Consider the following 23,882-nt stretch of genomic DNA (forward strand, 5'->3'; position numbering starts at 1 on the left):
CCCGATCCGGTCGCGTTCTCCATGAGATGTTGGATTGTTGGTAGCCATTTGCGCTGTCTCGCGACCGTCCGCGCCCGCAGTGACGTCATACGTCGCGCGATCACGTCTTTCTTCTCGCGATCATGCACCGCGAGACAACTGAAAACAAGATGGCCGCGCCCGCGAGCAACCACATGGGTAAGTTGGTGAGCCGCGACCATGCAGAAAATCTCGCGAACGTGTAGGAAAAAACTTCCGCATCTTCGCGATATTTCCGCGTGTTTGCGGAGATTTTTAACATTTTCGCGATAATTTGCGAAAGTGAATTTCGCAAATTCCGCTCACCCCTAACAATCATGCCTTATAATAAACCACTTTCTTCACAGATAGTATACAATTAGGACAACAGGGAAGAATAATATGCAATTTCTTCATATCTGACTTTGGATCTGTCATTGTGTGGAGGTAGTGTGAAGTCTTCGATCACCATTATATGCAATCACATCGGAAGACTGCTGGATATGTTAGTTCTATGTCATTGTTTTATGTGGGATATCAATGTTTATATGGATTTATATACCTTTATATAATACATGATACCTAATAATAGCGTACTATAATCACAATCTACTGAAAATAAGTAACTGAGATTTGATGGCAACATCTGGAAGAATAGTTTGTGGCATGTAGAATTTAAATTGCTTTGATGGAACTGTGCAAAGTTGAAATTCCTGCGACTTTGTGAAGTTGTGAAGTTTGTCAACTTTTAAAAGTAGCAGAAGTTTCCACAAAAAATATTCAGCAAGATCATTTTCCTTTTGCAGTAGAGTTCTCAAGTAAAAGTAGGTTCTGTGGGTTTTTCCTCCCATAAAATCGGTTTGGAGAATGTTTCAGCCCTCATTGTGAAACCTCAATGGTATAAATTAAGCTTGCCAACTTCCCACTCACCCAGTCATAATCATGTGCGGCTGCATTTGCTTGAGTGACTATTCCACTGTTGCATTGTGCAGACTGATGCATAGTACCACTGTTATATCCAATTACAGATGATGGCACCAAAACTAAGTGTGCTGTTGTGTATCTCTTGCACACCTTTAGTACAATACATGTGGCCTCTGTCCTGACCCAGACCGTATGTAATTTATGACACGTAGAGCAAAAAGCAAGACCTTGTGTCCAGAATGTTTGGCTGTGTTAGGCAGAACCCCTGATTGGCATTTCCCCATTGTAACATTTTACCATGGTCTTAAGGCAGGAAAGGGCAGCACTTATTTTCAGTGGAACTGCCAGATCCAGAGTAGGTCTGGGCGAAATTTAAACGAAACTGTTGTAATTTGGAGTTATGTTTACTACATGAAAATCCAGGAAATGCCCCATGTAGCATTACTACACTTCGTTGGCAGTAAAATCAAAGTGTGGGAGAATGCAAACACGAACATCCAGAATGCGACCAACACTTGGTTTTTGCTCGCTATTTTTAGCACCAAATGCATCCTCGTGTCTAAACTGGGCATGCGGATACAGTTCAAGCTAAACTATAGCTCTAAAGGCCAGATTTGTATTTCACATAATTATGCTTAATTTTGTGTAATTTAATGTAATCTTCCTGAAATTTTACCCAATTACATGAATGCAAACTTCATGAATTTCACATACCCCTAAAATGCCGGAGCTGGTTAGCGTGTCCCCACTGCTATTGGATGAGGTGAAGGTGAGATCAGAGGACGCTGGACCATCTTAGGGCACATGAGTGGGATCCCGGCCGTCACTCTTTTCTTTAGCCCTGATCATTAAGTATTGAATTCTCCAGCAGCGGTTGCTCCTCTTGCCAATCTCTAAATGAGGCGGGCTGTGTAAAGTACTTTGTCACTCCCAGAATAACTGCTACCAACACCAAGTCTTTTGTATGTTAGGTAATTTACTTTATTGATTACAATGGGAGAGCGCCCGGCATAATGCGACTCCGAGGTCTTTTTTTTTGCCGACTCGCGCGTGCACAGTCCCCCTATTAATGTTGTCCTCGTGCGCTACGCCACCACGTAGCCCGCGAGGACTAGAGCGCAACACTACATATCTCCCTCTTTTTATTAAACAAAGAATATGTAGTCCACACAGTCCATCTGGTTGCTTAGCTTCCCTCTAGTTCAAAGTCTCGTAAGTGGTTTGGTCTTACCACCACTCTGCCTGCTCTAGTGCGCCTTACCGGAGTGGAAAAAGCTTCCTTGGTACCGTCCTCTGCGGGGCTCCCCACCTTGTCTCTCTGGGTACCCGGTTCTTCTCTCCTCGGGGTCACACTCTCCTCTCCAAGCTGTTCCTCCATCTCAGGTGTTACTTGATCTCCATGCTCCTCACAGTTCCCTTCTGCCCTCATGTCCCTTTCTTCGGCAGGGTTACTTCCTTCATTTTCTCTTGGCTTTAGGTCTTGTTGTGTCCTCTCGTTCTCCTCTGGGGCCATCGTAGGATCTTGTTACATTCGGACATGCGGTCTTGGGACCACACGTTCCCATCACTGAGCAATGCTGCTCTATCGTGCACTTTTTTCACTTGTAGAGGTGGGCTGTATTTGCTGTCTCCTTTCCTTTTCCGTATAGCTAATCTGACTCTCACCCATTCCCCTCTCTCCAGGGTTGTTGCCTTCACTTTTCTCCTCTGATTGTAGTACTCAGTATATATTCTCTGGGCCTTCTCTAGATTGTGCTGTACCACCGCAGGAGACCATTTGCTAGTGATCATCTTTTCTCTCCATGTTATGTTGTCTTTGGTGAAGGGATGTCTTCCTCTCAAGATTTGGAAAGGGCTATACCCCGTGCCGGTGGGGGTGATACGGTATGCCCATATCATATTCTGTACCTCTTTCTCCCAATCTTTGCCCATCATGATGGCTGCTTGGATGGACCCCATTATGACTCTATTTAATCTCTCCACCTGTCCATTACTCGACGGATGATACACAGAGGTGTGTTGTATTTTGATTCCGTTCCTCTCTGCATACTTGTACCACTTTTTAGATGTGAATTGCGGTCCATTGTCACTCAGGATGGTTCTCGGGATACCTTCCCTGAGGAAAACTGAAGTTTGGAACTTAATCACTGTCTCCGCATCCATTACTTCTTGGACGTGTATCTCCAGCCATTTCGAGTACTTGTCGACAAGGACGCACAGACATTTGGGCGTTCCTTTGGTGTCCAGCACAGGTCCCAGAATGTCCACTGACACTTCTTCCCACGGGCCACTCAGTAGTGTGAATTTTCCCAATGCCGGTCTTAAGGGATTCAGCGTTTTGTCCGCTCTTTGGCATTGATCGCATTCTCTTACGTGTCTTTCCACCTGGACGTCAATTCCTGGCCACCAGTACATGTGCTTCACTCTCATCTTGGTTTTCACTATTCCTAGATGTCCTTCGTGCAATAGCGCGACCAGACGAGGAACTAATGCTGCCGGGGGAATAACTTTATCACCGCTGTACAGGAATATCCCTTTGTCCCCCACTGACAACTCCTCTCTGACTTCATAGAATTTCCAGAGCGCTTCCCGCAACCGTATTTTCTCGGGCCATCCTTGTATTATGTGCTCTTTGACCTCACTAATCTCTCTATCTTCTTCGTTCGCTTGGGTCCACTCTTGATTACTTATCACTCTTTCTGGATCTTCCCTCACCGCTACCATCTCTTCATCTTCTGTTGCTGGGTTGGGAGCTTCTTCCATAGCTGCCGCTCTTCTGAGGTAATCTGTTAATTTCTTTCGTGTCCCCGGTATGTACTCTACATCATACCTGTACTCTAGTAATTTTAGTGTCATCTTAGCGATGAGTGGCGTGGCACTCGCATGCCCACTCGAGGTGAGCACTTTGACTAACGGCTTGTGATCTGTTTTGAGTTTAAACCTCGTGCCCCATAGGAATTGGCGGAACTTCCCCGTGGCCCACACCACCGCTAGCATCTCCTTCTCGATTACGCTATATTTCTGTTCTGTGGGTGATAACGATCTTGATGCGAAACTGAGGGTCTCCGTTATTCCTTCTCTCCTCTCCTGCATGAGGACTGCTCCCAATCCTTTCTCACTGGCATCCGTCGTCAATATCGACTGTCCAAGCGGGTCATATCCCTGCAGTGGTACGGCTTGGCTAATGCCTTTCTTCAAGGCCTCAAATTCTTTTTGTGTGTCTTCTGTCCACTTGAACGCTGTTTTGTCCCTTATCAACTGTCGCAGGTGGTGTGTCTTGGTGGCCAAGTGTTTCACAAACGTGCTATAATATTCTGCCATCCCTAGGAAGGATCTCACCTCTTCTTTGTTGGATGGAGCCATAGCATTGCAAATCGCTTTCACATTTGCGCGTTTAGGCGTGATGCCCTGTCCTCCTATTCCACGTCCCAAGTAGGTGACGGACATCATTCCTAGTCGGCACTTTTCCCATTCTGCGGTCAGGCCGTTGTTTTCTAGCACACAAAGTACTTTATCTAGCTTCTTATCATGATCTTTCCTGTCTGTCCCCATCACCAGTATGTCATCCTGGAAGTACTGAATACCCTCAATGTCCTTGAAGAGACGATGCATCAATTTCTGGAACACCGCCGCTGCTGAAGCAAGACCAAAAGGCATTCTGCGGAATTGATAGCATCCGAAGGGTGTTATAAAGGATGTCAGTTTCCGGCTTGTTGGATGTAGATCTATCTAGTGATAGGCAGACGTAAGGTCAATGGTGGAGAACCAATTTAACCCCTTCGTCTTGGACAACATTTCTTCAATGCGCGGCAATGGGAATTTTTCCACAATTAGGCACTTGTTCATTTCTCGAAGATCTACACATAGGTGGACTTTGCCATTGGGTTTCATTGCCACAACCAAGGGGGCTAGCCATTCTGAGCTGTCTATGGGCTCTATAATTCCATTCTCTTCTAATATGCGTAGTTCCAGTTGTACTGCTTCTTTTATGGCTAGAGGCACGTTGCGGACCTTGTGGGATACCGGCTTGGAGTTCTCTTTGAGTACAATCTTGTGTATGAATTTCTCCAGCTTGCCAACTTTCCTGCTAAATACATTCGGGAATTTGCTTTTAATCTCTTCCAGTTCCGGCCAGCTCCCTGGAGCTGTCATAAGCACGTGCGTGTCCCCTCCTGGGTCTAACTTGATCCCTAGGTCACCTTGATCCATCCATCCTAGGACGGATGGGCCCTTCTCTGCTACGTATAATTTGCACTCCGCGCTTCTTCCTCTAAATTCAAAGTTCAACTTCCTGTATCCCACCATGAGAATGGGTTCGCCTGTGTACGATACTGGTCGTATATCCGGTGGTTCTAACCTTGATCCCAAACTGGGCTCGAATTCTTCCTTCCACACTGCTCTTTGGACGATGGTGTATGGAGATCCCGAGTCTACTACAATCTTGATTCTCACTCCTCCTATCATCATGTCACATTGCGGTTTGCGGGAGCGCTTGCCCTCGATGCCTAGCACTTGCTCCTCCACGCATAGTACACCATCTTCCTCATCTTGTTCTTCTTCTTCCTCCTGTTGATCCTGCATAACGTACTTCACCACGGGTCTCTTCGTTTTCCGGCGACAAACCTTTTCGTAGTGACCCATTATACCGCAGAACATACATTTCGCTCTGAACGCTGGGCAACGTTTGTCCTAGGCTGTATGCGCTTGACTTCCGCACCTGTAGCACGTCGTATTGTTGTCTCTATTCTGCTTCTATGTTTGTCCCGGTTTCCCTTTCCACTTATTTTGTCCTTTCCCTTCAGACGGCATGGCTTTACTCCTTCCCTGTGGTTCAGCGTTGTCCACCTTGTTCACCATGGTCTTCTGGAGGGTCTCCCTTTTCGCTGCATCAGCACACCTTTTCGACAATTCCGCCTTTTTTACCATGGCAATTACTTCTTTAAGCGATGCTTCACTGTTTGTCCACAACTTGTCCTGTACTGTTTTGTTGGTGGTGTGCAAGACTATGTGATCTTTTATGAATTCGTCATGCAGTACTCCATACTTGCATGTCACCGCCAACTTTCTCAACGCTGCTACATAATCATCTATGGATTCGCCGGTTTCTTGTTTCCTCTGCTGTAAATTGTACCGGTCAATGGAAACACACACCGCAGGATGGTAGTGGTTGTCGAGATCTTCTATAGCGTGCCTGAACACGTCATCATCTGCATTCGGTCTGGGTGTGGGTACCAGGTTCTGAAAGACCCTTATGCCTTCCGGGCCCAAGTTGTGCAGGAGAATCCTTTTCTTCCTCGCGCTGGGGAAGGCCTCCCCATCTTCGTCTTCTAGGGCTGCAATGTAGTTCTTGAAGTACTCTTTCCAATCCTCCCACTTCATTTGAGGTTCACCAGGCCTCGGCAGAAACGGGATTGGCGTAGTTAGTGAAGATGCCTACGTGCTCATCGTGGCGCGTCTTTCTGGTTCCGCCCCTGGGCCTCTCGGACTGCCTGGCGCATTTGTGCTCTCACTTTGAGCCTGATCCTGTCGGGCTTCTCCTGCTCTCCTGTCTCTGCGTACTGCTGCTTCCGCCAGGGCCCCTTTGGATTGGAGTTATTCTCCGTCCTTCTCTTGCTCTCTGCCCCAACTTCTGGTACTTCACCTTGTGGTTGGCGTCTGTCCCTTTTTGCTGCCTCTGCCATGCTCTCCCGCTGTTTTGTACACCGTGGTGGTAGCCTTCCTTCCTGTGGTCCTCGGTGGTGGCTTCCAGGCGGGCCAGTACTTTCAGGTATGGTGGCTAAGTTCTGTTAAACTTCCTCACCACATGTTTTTTCCAAGGATCCCATCCTCCGTCGCCACTGTAAAGTACTTTGTCACTCCCAGAATAACTGCAACCAACACCAAGTATTTTGTATGTAAGGCAATTTACTTTATTGATTACAACGGGAGAGCACCCGGCATAACGCGACTCCGCGGTCTTTTTCACCGACTCGCACATGCGTAGTCCCCCTATTAACATTGTCCTTGTGCGCTACGTCACCACGTAGCCCGCGAGGACTAGAGCGCAACACTACAGGCTGGAGGGAGGAGTAAATACTGCTGCAGGATTGATTGCTTTACGATTGGGACCAGAGGAGGAGAAGCGGCTGAGGTCTCGCTCAATTAGCATTCAAAATCATTGGGCATCCCTGGCTCTTCTCCTATAAACTACAGACCAGATCATACTGGGTGAAAGGGGAGGGCTAGGAGGAGTAGGGTGAGGATGAAGAGGAAAAGGAGAAGTTGGATAGGAGGGAAAGGAGGACCAGGAGCAGGAAACTGGGTTGAGGAAGCAGCAAAACAACTCAGTGATGGGCAGTTCCACTTCTGAGGCTTGGAACTGGGCACAGAGGAATGTGAGAGCACTAGGTGACCACTTCTCTCCTAGCACCCCCAGCAACCGCCCTGGATCTGAATACTGCCATACCATCGGCACAGTAAATAGATCTCAGTCACAATAAGCATCCCTGTCCTGTTTGAGCATCAGTGATCACTCCTGACAGTCTGGCACCATGAGCACAGCCTGGGTACCTATGGCCTGCATCTACGCAGTATGACAGATCGCCCATGTTGTTGTGATCAGCACACTGGCACATTTTATACTGTTGTCACCAAGGAATGTTTGAGCAACTTTCATACGTATTTTGGGTGTGCCCTGCGAAATTGGCAGCACCCTGACTTATGGTGGCATAACTTCTGATAGCATTTTATTTTTTCACACAGAGATTTTGATTGGCCTCAGCCATAGTAAATGTTGTGAGAACTGCGTCGTGGAATGGTGTTCAGAACGTTGTTATTTCTGATAACCGTTATTCCAGCAGTGCACAATGTTTCAGACAGGCACTGCTTCTCCTGTTGTCCATACATATTTGCCTGCTGTGCAAGGTATTGTATGTGGGCATTCAGCTGTGGGGAAAATGCGGCTCCTGGCAACTATAGTGCACTCAGAAGTATCAGGTACGGAAGGGGGTGGTTGTGCTGTCAGCATGGCATGCTGTGTTTTTTATTACAAGGGAACATAATAAAGGATGGAAGAATTCCACGCCTATTTATTACCATGTGAGAAAGAGACATGCAACAAAGAGGGGATAGGGTGGCAGCACACATCACTTGTTAACACATGCCATATTATGGAAATGGGCGCACAAGACTACTGTATGCTGGGTGTACCCTCACTTGGAGTCCCTGCGGTAGAGTGTGCCTTGGCACCCTATTACAAAGAATGTGGTACCATTATTGCAGGTTAGAACTTGTTCCTGTACTGGGCCATCATAGTAGTGAAAGATGACTTAGCGGTTCACAGGTCTACTTTCTCCTTTAGAGGTCCAGATTGATTCTTCCGAGTGGCCCGCACAAGAGAGTGCCGTGTGCAACGTCATCTACCTGCAGTAGTATATCTCATAGGGGGTCCTCAGACAACCTTTGACTCCCCACAAAAGGTACTATAGCAGGGGATAGGAGCATGACTGCATGCCATTTTTAGGTCGAGCCTAGAGTCAGCGCACATGCGCTGCTCTGCGAGGCATGCTGTATTTCCTCTGTGAGGTTTGAACATGCCCACCACTTTTTCATTGGTTGCTTTGTCTGCCTTTACCAATTTCATTGCTTGGTGAATAGTGTGCATTTGTCCCACTTCGTGACTGATTTGTTACTGCCCTGGCTCCTGACCATGCTGCATGGATTCTTTCATTGGTGGCCCTATGTTTTGTTTTAGAGCACTACTTTTTGTTACCTGGCTTCTCCTCGCTGGCGCTGCTTCCAGTTCACCTAATCTCCCTGTGCACCCCCTTACACCTCCCACCCTTTGCAGCTTGTTTGGTTAATGTCGCACACAGAAAATTCAGGTAGCTTGTCTCTCTTCATTTACGAGGTTGCCTCTTCGAATTTGGTATTTACAGGGATCAAACGCTGCTATTTATAGACTTGTTTCATGTTTTTAACTGACTGTGCCACCTGTGATCTTTTGTTCCATCTTTTAGACGTCATTAGTTTTCCCTTCAGTTAGCTACAGCCAGTTATTTGAACTCGGTTTAGAAATGCCTGTTCTCTGTTCAATCATTTAAATAAAATCCACTATTTTATGGCCAATTCAACACCCACAGTAAATGGAGACTTACTCATGTGGCTTTAGGAGTGTTTTTCTTTTTTTCTTTTTGTTTAAATACATATGCCCCTTTAACATCTTACGTATGGAGAGGTTGTTTATTTACTTGCAATACCTTTTCCATTTTCATGCCACGTTTACAAGGCAGATGTGATTTGGCATTCAAACTTTCACTTTCCTAAAACGAGGTACACGCTTACAACACCCCATTGGGACATGGTAAGTGGTTTTGGGATACATATATCTTTGTCATGCGCCAATTACATGGCATGTGATCTCATAGCTTGAGAGTTTGTCAGGATTGTTCATTCACACTCGAAGGGTGACCTTTTATATTCATATACTAAATCATGTAAGCATTTTTGGTGTTTTTGCTGTTTCAACTCTTTTTTCATTAAGTGTAGGACACTTTCACACCTTATACCTACACTTCCTGTATTTCTAGTTGTAAATGTCCCTTCTTTGTGTGGCTCATTCCTCCCATGGCGGTTTCCCTAATGGTTCCTTTTGGTTGTCCTTCAGGCGGAGGCAGTTCCTTTCGGATGGTGTTGTGCAGGTGCGGGCCTTCGCTTTTCAAACAGGGCCAGACTGGCCGTAGCGGGCACCGGGCAATCCCCCGGTGCGCCGCACGGGTGGGGCCGGTTTTGGGACCCTGGGGGCCGTTTTTGTTACAGGGCCTTTTTTTCAGCATAGCTGCAAAATCGGAGCTGTAATAAAATCGGCCAAAAACCAGCCCTGGCAAAGAGCTCGGCAGCACCCCCAAGCTCCGGGGGAGGGCGGCCGAGCACTTTGCCAGGCCGGTTTTGGTTCCCAGTCCGGCCCTGTTTTCAGAGCCTTTGCTTCTTTTGTTTTTGGTGCACAATCTGCAGGGACATGATTTTTTTATTCCACAGGGTACACGTTCTGTCCTGTACTGTTTAACTAAATCATGAAAATATTACAAGGTTTTTCATAAAGAACTGAAGCAAAGGTTTCAGGGCAGCATTTTTCTACGTGCCACAGTTTCTTCACAGGACTCCAGAGAGCACTTTGAATTTGAGAAAAGCCTCCCAAAAAGAGGCTGCGAACCACTAAGAAAGTTGCACGTATGCAGTTTACTGTGATATTGCTCTTGCATTCCTCACCTTCCCTAACCTCTTCATGTGGCCTTTACCCACTTTACCTCCTACTACATTCAACCTGCACCTCCATCTTATGTAAACTTCCTCTCCGATGTGATCACTCCGCCCCCTCCTATCATCTCAATCTACACCTTTCCCCCATGCTCTCTACTCTACTCTAACTTTCCCCTATTATCTGTGTTAGACCTGACATCTTTTGGTGTGTTTCCTCTGTCTTTTTGCTTTCTGACCTCCCGGTTTTGACTCTTTTTTTTCTTGTTTTGTGTCTCTGCGCGCTTTCTCACCGCTGTTCAGTGTTCAAGTGAAAGTGCTTCTGTTGTAAATTGTGTTATGGATAGGTGTTTCCATGATTGGCATATTTGATTTCCTGGAAGGCCCTGGTTTAGTGCACTGAGAGTGCCAGGGCCTGTAAATCAAATGCTACTAGTGGGCCAGCACTGATTGTCCAACCCACAGAAGTAGCCCTGTAAAGGTAACTCAGACCGGCCACTGCAGGGTCTGCGCGCAGTTTGTAACTGCCATGTCGACCTGGCAAGTGCACCCATTTGCCAGGCCCTAATCTTCCCTTTACTTAAATATAAGTCACCCCTAAGGTAGGTCCAAGGTACCCCTGTGGGCAGGGTGCTGTGTATGTTAAAGGTAGAACATGTACTGGTGTGTGTGACATGTCCTGGTAGTAAATTACAGTGTATTTCGTTTCTCACTATGGAAAGGCTATCTGTCTCATAAGATAGAATGGGAGTTTACTTATAACATCTTATAAGCCTAACTTTCCATTGGGACAAGAAAGGAAAATAGAGTTTAGTATGCCTGGATTCAGAATGTAAAAATTCACTTTTTAGTTAAAGATGATTTTCATGTTCTGTGCTTGAAAATACCACTTTTAGAAAGTAGGTATTTTCTTGCTAAGTCATCCTGTGTGCCTCTGCTGGGTTTGTGAATTGACTGTCTGGCTTTGAAGTGACAGGGGCTGGTGATGTGCATTCTCTTCAGACAGCCACTGGGGAGGTAGAGGTGTATCCTGGCTTTCCTGCATGAGTCAGGGCTGGGCTGAATAGACCTGGGCTGAATTCAGAGTAGTGGGAGGAGATTTCCTTGCACCTGAATGGGCCTGGTCTGCCTTGGACAATGCTGTCTCCACCTCCTGCCGTGAAGCTGGGCCAGAGAGGACAGAACTGGTTTGGACTAAGCATAGACACTCTCTACCTGAGATAAAAAAGGAATTTTTAGTATAAATATTGGGGCCCAGACCCCAGAACTTTAGAACTCACTGGAATCAAGGAACCTGCCAAGAAAAAGAGCTGGAAGAGATGCCAGGAGGAGTACTGCCATGTTGCTGTGTTGTTGCTTTGTTGGGTTGGCCTGCAGTTGCTCCTTCGGCCTTAGGCAGTGAATGGACTGGACTGAACTTTCTTTACTTGTGCTGAGCATCTCCGAGAGCGTGAAGTAGAGCTTGCCTCCCGTTCTGAAGTCTCATGGACTGCAAAGACTTCCCCAACCTCTGGATACCGCTTCTGGAACTTCTGTTTCAGTTGCCACAGAGAAGGGAAAAGCAACCGACTCCGTTGCTGGCTCCATGTGCTGAAGGCCCGGCAAAAGGCACTGCTGCATCCCGAACAGCAACCTTGGTCTCAGCGGTGACGACGACCTACGATACCACCACTGAGCCACTGCTTGCACCGTGACCTGTGGGCATCACACTCCGCACCACCTCGCTTCACTCCACGGCCCTGGTCTCACTGACGCCATCGCTGGCTGCTCACTTCAACACCCGTGACTGCATTGTGGCTGAAGGCACCCGCCTAAGGTGTCAACTGTGGGTATCTGTCATACTGGCCCGGGACAAAGTCACAAGTTCAGGATGACCTCGATGGATACAGGGACCAAGTTAGGCTCGCTGAACAAAGTACCTTAAATCCTGGTGCACGGTCTGCATGGTGTCGCTTTGGATGGCTTTGCATCGTCCAGTGTCAGTTCCGAGGAGCTGTGAGGTTCAGTCATGCTGCGTCAGTTCGGGTGAAGTTTTGCACCCAGGCTTTGTGTGGAGTCGCATCGGTTCTGATGGGGTGGCAGCTAGGCAGTAAGGCTTGGCAAGGCTTTGCTAGGCTTCGTGTAACTTCATGCAAGGCACCTCTATCACCTCTTCCAAGGGTTCAGAATTGGAGGGCCTACACTTGAGGCATTATAACTCACAGCAGGCAGAGCACAGGTGCTGGGTTGAAGAGAGTTGGAGCCTTTTCTGTTCCTAAGGCTTCGATCAGGAGGCCAGTCAACCAGCCCTTAGAGTCACTTTGGTGATCCTGGGATCAAGATGCAGGTCCAGTCATTCTGACTCAAGCAGCAGGACAGCACAGCAGTAGAGTTGCAGGACAGTATGGAGCTGTCCTTCTTGCATCAGAGCAGCACAGCAGTACTTCTTCGAGTCTTCCACAGGGCCAGATGTGTACTGAAGATTTGAGTTAGAGGGTCCACTATTCATACTTGGCGCCAGCTATTAGAGATTCCACCGAGAGGTGCTTGGAATTCCCTGCCTCCTTACCCTGGCCTCAGCTTGTATAGGGTCACTAAAGACTAGTGCCAAACCCTTTGTGAGTGTGCTCAGGCATAGGCTTTGTGATGTGCAAGTGTGGCAGTTGACAGCTCTGCACCCCTATCAAGTCAGAGATGGTCCATCCTGCCAACACCTATTCCCCCTCTGTCTCACTGTCTGGGAGCAATACACAAAGACCACCTGCCAGCTATGCCTAGTCATGTGACCCAGGATACAGGCTACAGGCACCAAAAGGTTAGGACAAGAAAATGGCAACATTCTAAAAGTGGCATTTTCAGAATTGTGACTGAAAGTCCGATTTTAGCATTAAAGAGGGCTTTAAATTACAATTCTTCAGACACCAAACTAGACATAAGGAAATAGAAGAGGCAGTAGGTTGGGAGGGGTCTGAACAAGCAGATCGGAGGATCTGATTGCTCAGAAGCAAGAGCCCTCACACACCCAGATGGGTGTCATGCCTCATCATCAGGCAGCTCCTTGTTGAGTCAGTGGTGCAATGCGCAGCGGGCCCCTAGTGGGGCTGTTTGCCAGAGGTCCTTTTTAAGAAAGGCACCATGATGAAGTGAAAGTGGAAGCGCTGTGTGTGTAGATTGGAGTAATGGTGGTATAAAATAACTAATGCCATGCTCAGTCCATGCAGATCAGGGCACTTCGTCAGTGACCTGTAACCTAATCAACAAATGATTGGGGTTATAGTAGTGATACTAGCACCAATACAAAATCTCAAAAGTCACCCTCAGAGTGTAGGGTATACCTTATAATATCTAAAATCCGCATGTTGACAGACGTTCTCTTTTTCTGTGAGCTCTACCAGATCATGGTCTCCAACCCAGCCACCCTTAAATCCTGTATCTCCTTATATCCATACTCCTCCACTTGAACCATCTCTCCTTACTAAATTGCCCCATCTCACACCCATCTACCTCTTCTCAAGAGTGCAGTCTCCTAGACAATGCACGATCAATGAATCTGAACTGCTTCACAGCTACAAAATTAATTTTGACTCAAACCCAGACTTCTGTTCATCAATGAAACTTAGTTAAGAAGTGATGCTTTCCAGGTCTTCCACAAGTCAATCCACGTACATATGGTCTCTTCACCTGAAACTGCCACAAGAAGAATGGAAGAAAACTAGCAGTTATTTTCAAGAACACCCTATAGATCACAAGCTTTCAAGAATTCAACATGACTAAATGTGAATAACGTCTCATTCCCTCTTCTACCTTACTTTCTTTCTTATGATTATTCCTATTGGCATATGCACCCCAGACAAACAACTGAGCATTTCCATATCCTTCCTGGGCACCACATTGGACATCACAGTAAACCACACCAACCTCTGCATACACCGGTAACCTCTTGTTAAACCACTCTAATTTCTTCCACCTGAGATCCCTTGTGACTGTATCAATCTATCACAACTTCTTCAGGACCAGCACACTAAGCTACACATCCTTGGATGCGATTTGCACTCCACCAGGACTCACCACAATAACAGGAAACCATCCTACAACCACTGCCTCCTCACCTTCTCCTTGAACCTTCTTTACAGAGCACATTTTATCACATCCCCTTCCCCCCTCATCTAAATACCAGAAGACGAACAGATCTAAAACTAGATTTCCAAAGGTTTTGACAAACTGATACCCCCTCAAGATGCCCTCATTCCCTAACCACAGGTTGAGGACCTCATGTCTCAAGAAAAAAGATAAAGAAACTGAGGATGGAATGCAGTGTACCAAAATACCAGTGTAAGAAATCAAACAACCACAAGGCAAGAGGCATATCTAGTGTCACAAAAGAATCTACTATTAACGATGCTCCACTATACCCAATTGGTCTGCAAAGCCAACCAAATTTCATTCAAAGTAACTACAGTGGATCCTAACAGAATTCCACAACCTAAACTGAATTGATACCAAGCCCTCACATACCAAATCATTCTGTGGTTCCATCGCTCCTCGCCTTGTCTCAAAAGCAAAGGTCTAGTTACAGTAACTTATGAGTAAGATGCCCACAATCAACGGATAGCCAATATAGTCAGACCATAATTAATAAAATAGATGTCTGTGGCAGTCTATAGGACGCAAGACCCTTTCAAACAATTCTCTGAGTTGCATTTTAAGGAACTGGCCTCACCAAGTGGCCCAGCTCACAATCCTACCCATCACAAGCCTTCAAGGGCATCTTACTCCCAAGAACTGATGAGTTTTGTTTAAGAAGAACCCTCAGCACCTCCCTAACTACAAGCACCTAATCTTTCATCCCTAAAATCTCTCTCATAGCACCACTTATGAAGAAGACTAACAATTATCTAGCATATCCAGTCACACAACAGCTGATCTTGTATATCCTGTTCTTAGGAAAACTGATAAAAAGAGCTGCCTTCACTCAGATCTCAGATTTCATAGACTGAAGTAACCTTTTCTTTACCATCAAAGGGCATCCACCGGGGTAGAAGCACTGAATCTGCTATCCTAATGGAATGACCAATGACTTGAAAACAACTCTGGATAGTAATGGAGTGGTTTCACTACTACGGCTCTTCGACTGACCGGAGCCGCTTATCCTCCGCTCACCTCCCCCCCCCAGCGCTTAACAAGTCCTGATTGATTGATTGATTGATTGACTGCTGGACCTATCTGCCACCGCTGATACCACCATCACAACTTCCTACTGTTTCTAACAGATCTTACGATCTAAGGAAGCATCTATGGCTGGACCTCTACCTACCTCAGGGGACAGCTCTAGCACCATACCACTTCCCTGATACAATTGAGCATCTATTAGCGCCACCTTTGTAGTTGTTGTAGTCTTATTCTTCTTTTTTTCACTTCACCTACCTCAGTCCCTACTAGACACCATCAACACTTTTAGCTTAATCTGCGACTTCCAGGCTAAATAAACAGACCATCCTAAAGCTAGATCAACCACAAAAAGTAGACACCTTAGGGCTAGATCATTGTCTCCAGGTCATGGACCAAAAGAAGCTTGGGAACTACTTAGACTCTTAAAATATGGTTAATAATCTGTGGGTAAAGAAAAAACTACCAACAAGTATCCATCTTTTCTCAGTGACTAGGCCCACCACCAGCCCCATAAACTAAATTAGGAAACTTGGAAGGGAACATGGACTCCAGGTTTTCCCTCACTCTGCAACTGAATCAATACAGCATTTTTCACACCACGTAAACTCTTCAACACACTTTCCTACACCTAGGTTTTCCACAGACAATAGGGGCCACAATTAGTCTTATCCTGTCTAAAGAAAAATATACAAATGAACTTTATTTAGTGGCCCCCATTTCTGCTACTCTGAAGACTGCATAAAATACCAGTAGGGCAGCAAGACAATTCCTGAGTATTCTGCCGCAGGGCTAAATCTCACTAGTTATCCAAATACTACACTGGCTACCAAGATTAGACAATCCACTTTTAAGGCACTCTTCATCACCCACAGGTTCATCCACAGAAATGGCCCATCCTTGGCACAAATAAAACTAAAAAAATACTCAGAGAATAGGACCCTTTGCTAATGCCTAGGATAAGGGTCAGTACTGATCCTTCCATTCTACCATTTGCTATGCATTGTTAGATTGTCTTTCTCAGTGCAAGCAGGCAGCCAAATGTTAGATTCCTCTAATGGCAAAGACAAAATACTTCCACAACATACTTGAAATATATGAAGAACATATGCTTCAGCACCATAACCTCCATACATACATGGTGCATACATGCAACTATCTCTCACTCTACTTTGTTCCACTCCATGCATACACACTGCCACAAGACTGCAATGATACAAGACGAACATACTCAAAGTACATGACATCAAATCACTTCCCACCGAGGGCTCACAACAATCCAATATTCTTCCAACCAAGCCCAATCCACATTGTGGCTTTCTACCCATTTGATAATTCATTTCTTAACCTCATTGGGGTGCTGGAAGCATTATAAATACAACTAAAATTAAGGGCAAAGGAATAAGAAGCCAGGGCTTCATAAGGCATTGTGAAATGCAGTAGTTTCTGCATAATGTCATTTTCTCCTCTACGATCATTTTGGTGAATTGACACCTATGCATAAAGTGTATTGAGATTTCACTACAGAAAGTGAGGGCGGTCTCATAGACTGAGGTCACATGCAAAAATGTTACAGTCCTCTGTCCATGAAATCTCAAGCATTGCTTCTGAGATCTCACAAATGAGATCTGAAGTTGCAATAAACACCTCTGCAGACCCTTTAGTTGTGAATACTCATGAGTAAATCCAGAGTTTATGTGTAAATAGACATTTCTAAGGTCTTGCCATGGAAACATTTAACGATTACGGCATACTTATGTAGGTTTTGCATCACCCTTTTGCCATGCAAGGGTGACCCAAAACCTAAGTATGATTAATCAAGCCACGCAAAGCCACCTTTAGTTGCCCCGAGTGTCTTGATAAATCCAGGGTAATGCAACATAACGCAAATTGCTGCGCTGCGTTAATCTGTCCTGGGAAGGCGTTCCATGGGTGGAGGGTGGGTGTTCCCAAGCATCCGCCCACGGATTCTGAAGCAATCCCAGGTTTACCTATACTGGTACACCTGGGAATGCTTCTCAATGCTACTCCTTCCCAGATGAGGTGTAACACTCTGCGCTGCGTGATATCTTAGTAAATATACCCCTACACTTGTAGCGATCTGGGGACTTAGTTGAGCAAAGAGAAGCTTTCTGATAAATCATTTTGTAGGGTCTCTGATGTAGGACGTAGCGGGGCACCCTGTGAACTAGAGATTAAATCAAGAGGAATTTATTGAAAATGTGTCCATTGGGGATTGAGTGATTATGAGGGCATCACTGATATTTTGGGGATAAGAGAGTTTTCCAACTGAGCTGACCGTACCTCGATGCAGATATAGTACTGATCATGACATTACTCAAGGTATGTGCCATCTGACCTAAAATTGTCGCTTTCTCCTTCTGAACCAGGGAGCTGTTTCCTCTGCTTGGTGGACGTAGTGCCCGTGAAGAGCGAGGATGGGACGGTCATCATGTTCATTCTGAACTTCGAGGTTGTCATGGAGAAGGAAATGCTCGGTTCACCCCTCAAGGACACCAATCACAAAGTGCCATCCAACTGGTTCCCCACTGGTGAGGACTGCTTTCATCTATCCAGCTGTTTGCCTCTGCATACACCACTGCCCATCTTTCCGCCCAACTCCTGACGCAAATAATTACAGTTGCGTGAATGTCTTTAAATCCAATCCTTGCCAATTCATGAACGTTTTCATCATTTTTCTGTCTGTCGTAAAACAATTCATTCTCACTTCTGCCCGTCGGATGAATCTCTCATTCTGTCCTCAGACTCCTCTTTCAAGGGTTGCCTGCTCATCCTTTGAGTGTCTGTCCATAAACCGATTCATCTTCTTTCTGTCCCAAATCCATGAGTCCACCTTTCTGTTCTTTAGTCATTCCATCCGGCTGCCCATCCAGCACTCGGTCACCTGAATTCATCCCACCACTGACTGCCTCTAAACTCATTCACCCATCTGCTGTCCATGCACTCATCCATCTGGCTGCCTGCCTTTCCGTACACCTGCTTATCACAGGATCCGTCTGTCCTTCCGTCGTTCATCATGCCCATAAAACTGCCCACCATTGCTGTGCATTAAATATACTGACATATCTTTCTGTCTGCTTCTCCAAAAACCCACCAGACTATTCTGTGATGATATGCTATGCTATGTTATATATATTTGTAATTTGCACAGTCTGCCATGAGTGTGCTTTGTTGGATGTGCGAGACGATCTGACTTCTGCGCTCTCTGTGAGACATGTGTGTGCCATCGTCATGCCTAGGGCTGCTTGTGTTCCTGGTCAAGGAGGACCTGGCCTGGCAGTTCGGGCTGGCCTGTTCCCATTGGGCGCGGTGTCGAGGCTGATTTGCATATGGCAGGGTATAGGCTGAGGTGAGATGCTCTGCAAAAAAAGGGACTGGGATGCAGACCCGGGTACTCACCAGCGGCTGAGATTATAATCAAAGATCCCGTTCATCACTTTTTGTATACTTTGTATTGTAGGGGTGAACATGATGGCTGACTGTAAGGCTTACATGTTCTTTTTGGATACATGTGCAATGTGCCCAGTCTCTTCTGTTATGGACTGGACTGAACAGGACCAAGCAGGGGTTTAAATGGGATGAAAAAACGGGGGGGGGGGGGGGGGTCTCTCAAAGGGGCGTTGTCCACGTCTTTAAGGGTGTGGCTTAATACACGCAAGCTAAAAATCTGTGTTTAGCATAGTGTGCTGCCTGACTAGTATTTTGATGCTTCGGTCATTGCCTCCAGATATATAATACAACACGTAACATTGCACCTACAACAAGCCAGGACTATTGACTTTCTCAATGGTTATGAGTTGCATATGATAAATAAGCACCAACTATGGCTTCGTTGTATTGCATATTGAATATGCTTCAGTTCTGAAATGATGTGACTGTGAAATAACTATAAGGAGTCTCTTTGAAGTTGCCTCAAAGGCAGTAAAGGGTGGCATTGCTGCAGAGTTAAGATTTTTTTTTTCTCCCTGATCGTGAGGGCAAAAATGGAGAGCCCGATAGAGACCCGTCTCAGCACCTGCTATTTAAAAACTGCCAGTGCTGAGCACCGGAAGGACCCTGCCCACTTAAAGCCCTGGGGCCAAGCCAAATGCATACTAAACCAACAAAGGTGGATTGGACATCCCGCAGCGGGGCATCGCACTGTGAGCCTGCACGCCTCCTGTGCCCTCCAAGTCATATGTAGGAAGCGCCAGAGTTGGGGTTTGAGGACAGTGTTGGGAGAGGGCCGGTGGTGCTCATGCAATGTGAAGGTTAAAAAACACGGACGGTTGTAATTCGGATGACTTTGCACCGTTTCCCAATCTTAGTGTGGGACTGTCCTGTGGAAACAAAGCACACAAGTCCAACTTTACATTACAGAAAGCAATAATCTAGTGATGACATGCATTGGAGGAGAACAGTTACTATGTCAGCACCCCTGTAACCAGATGACAGGACAGATGCACGTGGAAGGGCTTCTCCTTCTCTGCAACAGCACCAGAGTAGGATCAGGCTCTGCACGGCTTCCTCCTGCCCACAAACCCGGCCACACCCACCTCTGCCTGCCCATAAACCCATTTACATGTCTATCCGCCTGCTTGTCCATATACCCACCCGTGAGTCCACGCTCTGTGCCTTCAAGCAGCATGTTAATAAACCCATCAATCATGGTGTTTGCTTGTCCACACAGTCACTCATGCATCCACATGTCCACCCATCACTGAATACAACTATCCATCAGCTTTACCATAAACCCATCCAACTCGTTCATAAACCCTTCGTTTATACAGCTGTCGGTATAGAAGCGAAATCCCATCTACCTGTGCGTAAAAATGACCATTCATCCATCCTACCCCATAACAATAACATTCTTCACCTCTCTGTCCCTACACCTAATCAGTCATTCACCCCTCTGTGTACCCTTTTATCCATCTGACTATCTATGAACCCATTCATCCATCCACCTCCCCATAAAGTAATTCCTTCAACCCTGTACGTACCTTAAACTCCTTCACCCATTCATTCATCCACCATTTATAGGGTTGGAGGAATGACTTTATCCACCTCCACATAAAGGCATTCCTCCAACCGTGTACATACCCTGAAGTCCTTCACCCATTCATCCATCCACCTCCACATAAAGGCATTCCTCCAACCCTGTACATACCCTGAAGTTTTTCACCCATTCATCCATCCACCTCCACATAAAGGTATTCCTCCAACCCTGTACATACCCTGAAGTTTTTCACCCATTCATCCATCCACCTCCCCATAAAGTCATTCCTTCAACCCTGTACGTACCTTAAACTCCTTCACCCATTCATTCATCCACCATTTATTGTGTTGGAGGAATGACTTTATCCACCCCTACATAAAGTCATACTTCCAACCCTATAAATACCCTGAACTCATTCACCCATTCATCCATCCACCTCCACATAAAGGCATTCCTCCAACCGTGTACATACCCTGAAGTTTTTCACCCATTCATCCATCCACCTCCACATAAAGGCATTCCTCCAACCCTGTACATACCCTGAAGTTTTTCACCCATTCATCCATCCACCTCCACATAAAGGTATTCCTCCAACCCTGTACATACCCTGAACTCCTTTGTCGATTCATCCATCCACCTCTACATAAAGTCATTCCTATAACCCTATTAGTACCCTGAACTCCTTCACCTTTTCATCCACCTGCCTTTCCATAAACCCATTTTTTTAAAAATCTATTGGCCTGGTTACTAACCCATAAACTAGTTTGTCTGACTATCCATACACCTAGCCATGAATGTTCCTGTTAATAAAGTCTTCCAGTGGGTCATTTAACATGACCATCCATCTGTCTATTTGTTCCTGTCATTTCATTAACCAACCTGTCTGTCAGCTCATCCATTTGTAAATGTATCCATTCACCTGCCTTTCTATAAATCCTCCAGTCTAGCAAGACGTTAAGTGGGTCGGGTCCTGCTGGTGCTGAGACTTGTACATATGGCCCCACTATGTTTGAGCTATCCTAGGCATGAAAACAATCTGGCCTCAGTAGTCATCCCAGGGTACATTTGAAAAGACTGCTTTCCGGATCAGCAGCTCACTGTAAGGTTTGATCCCCTGATAGTGATCTGAAGGCCCACGGCCATGGAATCCACAGGGGGCCAGAAGGGTGGGCGTGGAGGGCAGACCTCAGGTGACACAGCTGCTGCATGGGATTCTGCGCCCAGTGCAGCAGCTTCTGAACATTTTTCAAGCCTAAAATACATTTAAAAGCACATATTTTCCAAGGGTTTCATTTAAAGTTCCTCATGGAGCATCATTACCCTACAAAGGAGCCCTGTCCAGCAAGAGGAAGAGAGAGAACCCGACAGATATCTGTTGATGAGACTAAAGGAGGGGTCTTAAAACTGACACCCAAGCATTCTTTAAAACCCTTCCTTCTCCGCGCTCCTGGGATACAGCGTTCACCTCTACCATGCACGGTTCTATAAAGTGCATTTTTGTTTTATTTCTCGTTATGGCACCCTCACTGTGATAAAGTCGTTGCTCTGTCGTACTGCTTAACTGACTGTCGCAAAAACAACAGTTGATGGACAGAATGCAGAACAATGTCATACATTCACCCCAGTGCAGAGATTTGAGCCTAAATCCATCGTTTTTTGCTCGCCATTCCAGGTGAACCCAGCCATATGCAAATCAGTCTTGACCCTGTGCCCCATGGGAACAGTCCAGCCCGAACTGCCAAGCCAGGTCCTCCCTGGACTGGAAACAAGCATCCTAGGACCGGTTTCGGGCTTTCAGCCCTCGTCAGCCAGGATAGCCTGATTCCAGTGGTATGGAGAGCAAGGGACTCACGTCTGAGCATACCCTTCCCACTCGGGGTGACAAATGCAAAAACAACAATTGATGGACACAATGCAGAACAATGTCATACATTCACCCCAGTACAGAGATCTGAGCCTAAATCCATTGTTGTTTTGCTCACCATGCCATTCCAGTTTGAACCCAGCCATATGCAAATCAGTCTTGACCCTGTGCCTCATGGGAACAGTCCAGCCCGAACTGCCAAGCCAGGTCCTCCCTGCACTGGAAACAAGCATCCTAGGACCGGTTTCGGGGTTTCAACCCTCTTCAGCCAGGAAAGCTTGATTCCAGTGGCATGGAGAGCAAGGGACCCACGTCTGGGCATCCCCGTCCCACTCCGGGTGACTGTCAGCACACATGCATAACAATCCTGGCCTCACACGCTGCTCTCTTTCTCTGACTAAACCCTGATCGCTGGCACTTATTGTCACCGCTTCTCCTCCCTCGTGAAGCTTTTTGGCACTTTATCCTGTATTACTGTTTTCTCACTTTTCCGTGACTGCCAATAGTTTCAGGATAAAAAAGAAACCTGTAGGACGTTTACTGGGAATCATATTTCTACATAATATTTTCGAATGGAAAGTGAACATTTTTGGTTCCTTCGGTGATAAATAAAAGTAACCTAAACTATCTCCGTTAGGCATTTGCATGCAGTATGAAAATGGAAAGCCTGTAGTAACCAGTCCAGAAAATGAGGCAGTTGTTTAAAACTATCAGTACTTTTCCTCAAAATTTCCTTTTCAGACTTACTATTTCAAATGGCAGAGAAAGATGTTTCTCTGTAAACTGAAATGTATTGTTGCTTAAAGTTTTCAGCTTATGGTTTTGTGAAAGAACTGTTCCCCTGTCAGGCGGGCACCTTCCTGGCATAATTAATACGCGGCTCTCAGACCTGTGTAGCAGTGATATCCAGCCATGCAATGCAGTAGATCCTCTACCAGCAGAGGCATACTCTCTCATGTCTGCAGTGGCTATACCCCACTACTTGAGCCCATTTGCCACCACACCCATGGCACTACCTCCTTGTGTGACACTTCAAGCCCAGCCATCTAGCCTTACCCACGTTGGCCCCCACAGTCACCCCATGCACTCATCACCAGCAGACTGGACTACGGAAATGCTCTCTATGCCGGAATCAACAAAAATCTCCTCGGCAAACTCCAGATCGTCCACAACCCCACAGCCAGACTTATCCTCGACATCACATGACATGACCACATGACCCAACACCTCCGCGACCTCCACTGACTCCCCGTCAATATAAGAACAACCTTCAAAATGCTCACACACACCTGCAAAGCTCTCCATAACACCAGACCCCAATACCTCAATAAACTAATCTCCTTCCATGCCCCCAAGAGAAGCCTCCGCTCTGCTGACCCCCCTAGCCACGGTCCCTCACATCCACAGGACCAGAGCAGGTGGCAGATCCTTCTCCTACCTCCCAGCCAAGACCTGGAACGAATTCCCCCCTCGCATCCGATGAAGTCCGACACTGCACCAGTTCAGAAAGGACCTCAAGACCTCGCTCTTCGATTGACCAATGGAGTTGCTCGCACCCCCCCAGCACCTTGAGACCCTCACAGGTGAATAGTGTGCTTTAAAGCCCCTGATTGATTGATTGATCACCATTTGCTCTAGTCAACTCGAAGCCTTACAGGTGATGAATGACAACCAGCAAGGCGGAGCAGGAGCAGCATCAGCTCCACTGCAAGCACTGCCCCC

General features: G+C 46.4%; 1 protein-coding gene across 1 annotated transcript in view; it reads left to right on the forward strand.

The window, feature by feature from the left end:
* KCNH2 (potassium voltage-gated channel subfamily H member 2) overlaps positions 1 to 23,882 on the forward strand; it is a 1,592,201-nt gene that overhangs the window by 715,099 nt on the left and 853,220 nt on the right. The window contains exon 3 of the mRNA XM_085628486.1: positions 17,691 to 17,852. Within this exon, the coding sequence (XP_085484612.1) occupies positions 17,691 to 17,852 (162 nt within the window). The remainder of the gene's footprint in view (positions 1 to 17,690; positions 17,853 to 23,882) is intronic.

The sequence above is a fragment of the Triturus cristatus genome, chromosome 10 (assembly GCF_964204655.1).
Source record: "Triturus cristatus chromosome 10, aTriCri1.1, whole genome shotgun sequence".
Taxonomy (NCBI): Eukaryota; Metazoa; Chordata; class Amphibia; order Caudata; family Salamandridae; genus Triturus; species Triturus cristatus.